The sequence below is a fragment of the Hippichthys cyanospilos genome, chromosome 6 (assembly GCF_059441005.1).
Source record: "Hippichthys cyanospilos isolate Australia breed blue-spotted pipefish chromosome 6, RoL_Hcya_1.0, whole genome shotgun sequence".
NCBI classification, from domain to species: Eukaryota; Metazoa; Chordata; class Actinopteri; order Syngnathiformes; family Syngnathidae; genus Hippichthys; species Hippichthys cyanospilos.
In genome coordinates this window covers 2,713,661-2,722,793 of record NC_142374.1, presented here as the reverse complement: position 1 = coordinate 2,722,793, position 9,133 = coordinate 2,713,661, and the positions used below count along the sequence as shown (strand labels likewise).

The following is a 9,133-nucleotide window of genomic DNA, read 5'->3' as shown; positions in this document are numbered from 1 at the left end:
ATGATACGCTGTTTTCAAAACTGGAAGTACCGGAAGTCAGTCGGTGCTGCCATTTCAGAAACGGAAACTGGGATGGGCATTTGTGTGTTGGACATGGACATACGTGTGTGGGGTGGGGGTGGGGGGGGGCTATGGATGTAGGAGTTAATTGAGAATACTTTCCCTCTCCCTGTGTAGTTTTTTCCCCTATGACCACTTGGAATTGAAACACTCACTGAGTGTTACTAAGAGTGTTACAGTAATTTTTCAAAATTCTGGAAAACTGGTAAAAGAAATGTGAATCATTTAAATTCAAATTTCTGTTGGGACATCTGTATAAATATAATATACGATTATTAAAGTCATGTTATCAGAAAAGTCTTTTTTTTCCTGCTATATACTACCATGCAGTGCATGAGTGCATTTCCCTAACATTTATCTCAATTTTCTTCATTGACCAGCCATTTATGTATTATTTATTAGTATACATTCAGGGCGGCTCGGTGGTGCAGTAAATAGCACGTTCGCCTCACAGTTCAAAGGTCCCAGTTCAAATACACCTGCTCCGGTCTTCCTGTGTGGAGTGAGTTTGCATGTTCTCCCCGAGCCCGCGTGGGTTCTCTCAGGGCACTCCGGCTTCCTCCCACACTCCAAAAAACATGCATGGCAGGTGAATTGGACATACTAAATTGTCCATAGGAGTGATTGGTGCGTGGATGGTTGTTCGTCTCTGTGTGCCCTGCGATTGGCTGGCAACCAGTTCAGGGTGTCCCCTGCCTACTGCCCGAAGCCAGCTGAGATAGGCGCCAGCAAGCCTGCGACCCCTGTGGAGATAAGCGGCTCTAGAAAATGGATGGATGGATAGTATACATTCACTGAATAGTACTCACTTTCCACATCATTGTAAAGCAATAATGTACTTTGTACAATGAGTGTCCTGCGTGGAGCCCAAAGTCATCTGGGTTGGGCTCTAACTCACCACCTACCACAGAAATTAGACGGGTCACCAACGTGGTGCCCCCGGGCACTGGGTAGCCCCCGAGTATCACATGAGTAGCCTGCAGACCTGTTCTGCAAATAGTTAAGTGATAGAACACTGTGATTTTCTAGGAATTTTACTAAGTTTTATGCATATATGACAATTACATTACATATTACACTTGATTTACATATTTACAACAGCTGTTTTTTAATTAAATGTATTGTGAGAACTCAATAACATGATCGGGGTCTTTCCATAAACTGGTAGTCATTCATATTACTCAGTACCAAAGAAGTAGCTCGCGGTTTAAAAAAGAGCAAAAAAACAAAACCTTGAACGTAACAGTTAGTATAGGGGAAAAATAATGACAAGTTTTATCAATTAGTGGCAAAATAAAAAGCGTGTGGACCCAGTGTAGGATCAAATGAAATTCCCCCCATTAACCAACTACATCTACAACTTCATGAGCGAATAGCGGGATAGTTGGATGTTGAGCCAGATGTTTCGCCGTTGTGTCCATGCTCCCGGAGCCTCGACTTCATACAGACGATCTCTGTAATCTTCATTCAGCTGCAGGAAATGCCTACAAACTTAACACAGAAAGGTTTTTCACATAATGCTGAAACTAATGCAATATGGAACCATTTACAAAATACATTAGTTTATTACATACTTTATGGAGTTCAAGAATTTTACAACAAAATGTTGCAGGAAATGTGGCATTACATTATGAGGTGGAAATGTATGTTGCAACAGCTACTGTGAAAATGTGACAGGTAACAGTCATTACTTGATTACTTTAAAAGGAAGACTAAAATTTACTTTGTTAGTTACAGTACTTTCTGCAGATGTCAACAATTCGGCTTAACATAAAAATGACAGCTGGTTTTGCCTATACAGTACTTTATTTAAAGCACGTTTTTAATGATAGTATAAAGTCAAGGTTCTCATTAAAAATAAAAGACAAAATGTTTGACCTATATCTGTTTTTAAATGCAAAAAATTATTTTGGTTGTCAATTAGCATAAAAGTCCTACTTGTTTTGTTTAGACAAGTAAAATTATTAATATTAATAAATAAAAATATTTCTAGACTTCACTAAACATATTTTTTACTATGCAGAGTAAAAAATATTAAAGACATAATGACTAGATACATTTAACTGTTAAGCTCCTATACCATCTAGGGGCAAACATTAGTGAGTGTCAGCAAAAGTGGAGGCACTTTTGATCTCGTCAGGATTCGTCCAAGGTTACTAACGTTTGCCAGACTATCATCAAACATTCACCTGTACTGCTCGTTGCAAGGAATTATAATAGAGTAATTTTGAATATGTCCGAAATTTCCAGGTGAGAGGTACAGACAAACGCCAGGCAAATGTTTGTGACTTAGGACATACTCTGGCAAAATCAAAAGAATGGCTTCCAATTTTTTTTTAATGTAAATCATATATATTTTTTTTCAATTCTGGTTCATGAAACCATGGCTCAGAAAGGCAGCACAAACAAAGAGATCCCCAGTAATGGTGGCTATGTTACAGCTGTGAATGACAAGTAAGCCCCTTTCACACCGCAAGAACTCTTTTGCGTTAACCGCGTAGCTTTAGTTCCCCTTTCCCTTCACACCAAATATAATTCCGGGTAGGGAAGGTTCCCTTAAGCATTTAACCTGAACCATTTTAGCTCCTAATTGCAACTAGAGTCTTCAGTGAGCTACCCGGGTAGCTACCCGGGCAGAGAGGGGCGTGCTGTGCTAGCTTGTGCTGACTAATGTGGATTGGTTGGTTGAACTGAGTGGTGTGTTGCTTTGGTCCGTGAACCCAGTCACTAGTGCGTGATCTGCCATTTTTTTGTTGCGTTATTACTGCTTACTACTGCTCTGCAGCTATGGAAGCGAGTAATAATGGTAAGTGGACGGACGAAGAAGTTGTGTGGTGCTTTTCCATACCAATAGGTAAGGACACAGACGGGGACAGCCTTTTTGTGGAGGCCGTGAAAGATATGGAGGAAAGCGATCAGGAGCTCATGAGGACCATGCACCACAAGGAAATGAAGTGGCAAAGGGAACTCATTGACATCCTGAGGGCGAACAATGAAATCCAGAGGGAGTAAACGAAATCCAGAGGTTGAACTATGACAACATGAGGTCCTTTAACGACTGGAATGCGGAATTCCAAATAGGATTTCATGCAACCTTGAATCGATGCATTGATGTTTGGATCACTAAGCAGTGATTTTTTTTCTTCCTTTTTGTCTTTGTTAACAAAAGAAAAAACAAAACACTTTTAGTACGTAAAGTGAGTCATTTTTTTTAGATTTTGAAAAGCAGGTCATAAACATGAAATACTTTACAATGCTACACTTACAGTAAATGCTCCATTGCAGCCATACAAGCATGCAGGCCCTCAGCTTCTACTGTTGCAGACTGAGCATTATCAGGCTGCTGCAAAGGAACACTAGCAGTGTCAACCCATTCATCAAAAAATAAACCATCCCCATTCATTTCACACAAGTTATGTAAAACACAACAAGCCAAGACCATTTGATTGAAGACCATTGATTTTAACTTTAGCCAGGTGACAGTCGTTGCGTTTCAGTAGGCATCGCCACCTGCCCTTTAGCCTCCCAAACGCATGCTCCACTGCGAATCTGGCTCTACTTGTTTTGTTGTTGTAAATTAACAGTTTGGTGGCCAACTTGCCAATGTCTGCAAAAGGCTTTAGCTGGCAGCTTTTAAGGGGATATGTTGCATTGCCGAGTAGGTAGAACCCAACATCTTGTCCACATGTTTTCTTTCTCTTGAGGATGCAGTAAGCCCCTGTCCACAAGATCCTATGGCATCATGCAAGCTCCCTGCAGCAACAACAAAAACATTCCAAAATAGTCCCTTCTCATCCACTACAGCTTGCAGGATAATTGAGTGCCACCCTTTGCGGTTGAAGTAGTCTGTGTGATATTCCTGAGGGCGAAGAATGGGAATATGGGAACCATCCATCGCACCCACACACAGTGGCATTCCATATCGTCACTGAAATTGTGTTGCCATGTCTCTCAATTTGTGGATACTGGGCAAGCATATGATTTCTTTCAACAGCACCCTCTCTACTGCAGAACAAAAGTCATGAACGCAGTGACACACTGTTGACATGCCGACGCCAAAGAGATGAGCAATGCCCCTGTACTCTGAATGGGTCAACCCCTCCCCTGCCTGCGTCATCAGCCCGATTTGAATAAGTTACCCCCTCCGCTGTCCCCCTCGGTCTGAACACAAACGAATGGGACGAAGAGCAGCAACTTCCGACCCGGAACCCCGCGACCAGGAACTATTCCTGGTCTGTTTTGGTGTCAATGGAGCTGTAGCGAGGCTATTTGTTAGCTCAACTGGACATACAGTAGTTCTCCACTGCTTGGTGGCAAACTAAAGTAACTATAGTCACAGTGACGAGAAAGTGATTCCAGTTTTTAGTCAAAAGATGAAGCAACAGTGCAGACAAACAACAAAGCCAATGAGCTTGTATTTCTGTCAGGAAAGGGGAGTGTCGGACTGACGGACAGCTGACAGAATGTCTATCCTGACAATTGCAACACAGGATGAAAAACACGCTCCCGACATTAATCTGTCATTTTTTAGCATTCCTGTCATTTGTTGGTCTGTCGGCAAAAGGGGTGTCTGTCGGTTGGAGACTGATGGACAGTCTGTCGATGCTGACTGCCCACCTCTGCATTTGTTTATAATTTTACTTGTATGTTTGTTTGATTTTATGACCTGTGCTGCTAGTTTGTTGGGAGGGCTGGAACTTCTTTTTTTTTAACCCCAGGTGTGGAAGTTTGATAAGTAATGATGGAAAATTTCTGGATTCGTTCATATTCATGTCATTTCGATACATTCTAACATAGCAGTAAGTCTCAAATTCTGTACTGGCCAAATGCTGATGACAAATGATGGATTAAACTATGGAATACTTGTGAGGTTGGAAGGATTCTGTAAATGTCACTTGCTTGATGAAAGGATGAAATCAGAAGAGACGGTCTTCCAGGAATAAAAGAAAACAACTGAAGTCAAATAAAATATAGGAACATTTTGTAAAGCTAAAGCAGCGAGATTCACAGGTGTCAAAGACCCACTCTCAGAAGCATTCCATGAACAACCACTGTAAACAAATCATGTTGTTAGGACGCTGTTCTTTGTTGCAATAATATTTCATTTGAGACAATTCCAAGTTTCTTAGACATTCAGTATTTTGAAGGCTAACGTGAATCATGTATAGTTTGGTCTGTGTTGTTAAGTATAGTATATTGCTACAATGTTTGAAAATAATGAAATTAAATGAGAAGTGAGTCAATATTTTTTAAACCACAGAAGTTCCCGCTGGATTCAACTTTTAAGATAATTATTGTTAAAAAAATTGATCTAAACTCTTTTCGTGTTTATACACTGCAGACATTTAAAATGTAATATTTATTCTTTCTTTTGATGGTGGGTAACCCTGGAAACTGCTCTAACCTGCAACCATGCTGGCGGAAAGAGGCACACTGATACCCAGCACATCTTCACTGGGGAAGGACGAACAGAAGTCACTTAGCATCTTGAGTCCTAGTCCTCTCCTTCTCCAACTTGCCCTCACCAGCACGGTGTCCAGAACAGGCAGCACGTAACAGCGGCTGCTCCAGTTGTCACACAGACTGCCTTAAAACATCCACCCATGGGAATCAGGTGTGTACAGCAAGGCCAATACATTCATCGAGAATTTTCATGCTCAAAACCATAAACAGCAAAAAGTTGAATTCATCCTAACCACACATGGCACACTTAAACTCAGATACAGTATATGGAAAACCAATTTGATCGCCATCAGGATACAGCAAATCACATACAGTATGACGCTTTAAAAGATACCTTTGTGTTTGACAGTGTAGAAGCCCACTGCCTGGCTATCTCTCCACAGCAATTTGGCACTCTCTGTGCGGGTGTGCAAGGAGAAGAGTGTTTTCTCCTGTGCAGGCCTCTCCACGACCTGACTTAGCAGAAACATAATGAGCCTCTCCATAAGTGTCCGCACCTGAAAAACATATGTTGACCAATAGAAATCTTTGTTAGCATAAACGCATGTTTCACTTCGGTATTATAAAACTAAATGTCAGGAAAAAGCTGCTTGTTTGTTTATATATATATATATATATATATATATATATATATATATATATATATATATATATATATATATATATATATATATATTTATACACACAGTGGTCCCTCGTTATATCACGTCACGCCTATCGTGCCCTCAGTGCATCGCAGAAAAAAAGCTATATTGCCGATAGACGCGCTATGAAGGTTTCTTGCATGCCAGACAGACGAGGTAACTATAAATGCACTTAATGCACATACTCCCAGCACGACTATCGACCAATGAGGGCAGGAGTGTAATCTACTACCCCCCCAACTTCCGCATCTGGTTGTCTAAGAGACTAGTGCTGATCTCAAACAGAAAACATGCAGACTCATAGGAGGAAGACGTTTCGCTTTTCCGTTGGAAGTAGTGTACCAGGATTTCTTTTGTAATAAATTTGAATTTCAGGTATAAATTGCGATTCTTATCATATCGTGTCTTATCACTTGAATTAGACTTCCGTGCGGCGCTACTATGACCACTTTATGTGCCTCAAGCAAGGCAGTGCCGGTAATCAGAATACACACGCTGGCGGGAGGAGGAAAGCGGCTTCACCATGCCGTTGGAAAGCTCTTACCTAGATTTCTTTTGTAATAAATTGGAATTTCAAATATAAATTGTAACTTTTCTCATGTCTTTTTACTGAGTTCACTTTCATTTTCTTTCTGGCGCCGCTAATATGGCCACAGCTGAGACTACAGCAAAATGGATGGGGAGGGGTGACAGCAGTTACTGTATAAGGTTTAATGATTTAAGATTTAATTAAATTAATGTACTGCAGTAATATTTGAACTATGTACAGCACAGGTGTCGAACTCCAGTCCTCGAGGGCCAGTATCCTACATGTTTTCAAACCTTTTCCCTCAAAAACACCTGATTCAAATGATTGGGATCATTTTGAAGCACCTGTGGAGCTTGCTAATGAGCTAATTATTTGAATCAGGTGTGTTGGGGAAAGAAAACCAGAAAACATGCAGACTGTGTGTGTATAATATATATATATATATATATATATATATATATATATATATATATATATATATATATATATATATATATATATATATATATATATATATATATATATATATATATATATATATTTCCCTACGGGGATGAATAAAGTATCTATCTATCTATCTATCTATCATATGTAGATATATAAAATGGGATTACTGGAATCAAGTCAGTCCTTGTTTTGCAGGAAGTTCGGATAACATCATTCACACACCACCAACTTCCGTGCAAGTATAAGGCCACCACTAGAAGGAGAATGGAGTGTGCGTGTTAGTTTTCGGCGGATTTGTCTTAAAAATTTTCATACAAATATGTTTGGAACATTAACGTTTGTTTTTAGATCCACAAACATATGCTTGAATTTCACGCGTGTTTGTTGATGTTGTGAACGCATTCATCGCCATTTACTGTTTGTATACGTTCAATTGTGTTTATGAGTGCTGAAGTTATATTTGTGGAGTGGCGTTTATTTTCGAGACAAACCACGCAATTACGAGCTATCACACTCAGATAGTCACGTGTTTAAAATCCTATTCCTCCTCCGTCCACGAAAAGGCAGTGCTGCTCTCCAATGAATGTAGTCTGCTATTTAGCGACATGGAAGAAGAAAAAAAATAAGTCAGAGCCCCTTGTTTAGGTAGCGTGAATACGGGGGAAATTATTGGTTTAAGTATTTTGTTTCACAGCATGTGTTGGACAATAAATAAAGCTTAGATAAAGGCTTATTTTAAGTTGTTAATTTCAAAATTTCAAACGAGAAACGGGAGACTATTTTTTCGCTCAATGCGTATTGTCTCTCCGTGGACGGAAGAGGAACGGGACTTTCTGGGGATTTAACAGTTTGTTGCAAGTGTGATATTTGTTTAAACCAATAAACGTGCATGTCCGCCGAGCCACAACCGCACATTCGACAACTCAAAGGCACATTTAAACATTTATAAATGGCACATTATGATAAACGTATACCCAACATTTTAAGAAAACACGGGAAAATCGCGAATATTGTGAATCAGACAAACACGTAAAAATCGTAAATATGTTTGTGGATCTGAAAAATAAGCGACATCACAGAAATGTCGATGAATCTGAAAAAAAAAAACCCAACGTGAAAATCACAAATATATGTGTTATTTTTTTTTTTAGAAAAATCTCTCGTATGCTTTTGTGTATGCGTGATCCCACCCTGAGTTGGATCGTCAGGCAGATGAAGTGCCAACAATGAACATCTTGTTTGGTTGTCTTCAAAAAGTTGCAACCATTTTATGTTATTTGTTGTTATTTCTACCTAATAGAAAAGACACAATAGATATTTCTTTAAGACACAAGAACACAATTGTGCTTGAGTTAAACCGGCATTCAACGTTTTAAAGAGAGTTCCCAACCTTCAAGATATTTGATGATTCAAACCACTCAGTATCAGGTCTGAAGTCCAGCGACAGAAGATATTGTTCAGATGCTGACCTCAGGTCAGTTTCATCCACAGGTGGAAGGTCTACAGGGAACATCTCCCAGCGCAGAATTTAAAATCGATGTGTTTAAAAAAAAAAAAAAAAAAAAAAAAAAAAAAAAACTCACCGAATTCAATACATTGGTTATTTTGGTTCAAACTAACATTCAACGTTGGTTTACGCCACCATATCACTTAAAATTAATAATGCAGAGAGATGCTTGAGAATTAAATATCAACTTTCCTGTGAAATGTATTTACGTATTACGTAATGTATTTACAAGATACCGAAACGCCACTTTGACTTCGTGAACATTCCATTCTGGCATGCAGATCAAATCCTTGGAAATATTCACTCGGCACGAATAAGTAATGTAACCTATTATTCAAATTCAAATGCGGAAAAAAGCGAAGGATCGTTATGGAATATTTAACATAAACACGTTAGATCCACATGTTCTGCACTGTACTTCCTTCATATTCCGCACACCTGATCGTGTTGATCTTGATACTGGGCAGTACTTTAGCACTACTG

The 9,133-nt window shown here is 39.4% G+C and overlaps 1 protein-coding gene across 2 annotated transcripts; it reads right to left on the bottom strand.

The window, feature by feature from the left end:
* Window positions 1–439: 439 nt before the first annotated feature.
* On the bottom strand, window positions 440–9,121 carry fam169b (family with sequence similarity 169 member B). 2 transcript variants are annotated; one of them, XR_015865791.1, is made up of 7 exons: window positions 8,534–9,120; window positions 8,334–8,436; window positions 7,311–7,396; window positions 5,858–6,020; window positions 5,465–5,647; window positions 870–1,551; window positions 440–803 (listed from the first exon to the last, which is right to left on the bottom strand). XR_015865791.1 is itself a non-coding variant. In XM_088416216.1 (7 exons), exons 2-7 carry the CDS (start codon window positions 8,654–8,656, stop codon window positions 1,415–1,417), a joined length of 795 nt encoding a protein of 264 aa, XP_088272342.1. In that variant the 5' UTR covers window positions 9,089–9,121; the 3' UTR covers window positions 440–1,414. The 2 variants fall into 2 exon arrangements, 1 of the variants encoding a protein (XP_088272342.1); XM_088416216.1 differs by having other exon boundaries at window positions 440–1,551; window positions 8,534–8,656; window positions 9,089–9,121.
* Between the last annotated feature and the right edge of the window lie 12 nt (window positions 9,122–9,133).

Excerpts from the sequence above, each read along its gene's own strand:
- fam169b (XM_088416216.1), bottom strand. The coding sequence starts at position 8,656 with ATGTTCCCTGTAGACCTTCCACCTGTGGATGAAACTGACCTGAGGTCA. Across the intron at positions 7,397-8,333 it reads GCCTGACGATCCAACTCAGG|TGGTGGCCTTATACTTGCAC; the intron begins GTGGGATCACGC and ends TTCTCCTTCTAG. Across the intron at positions 6,021-7,310 it reads CAAGGACTGACTTGATTCCA|GTGCGGACACTTATGGAGAG; the intron begins GTAATCCCATTT and ends TATGTTTTTCAG.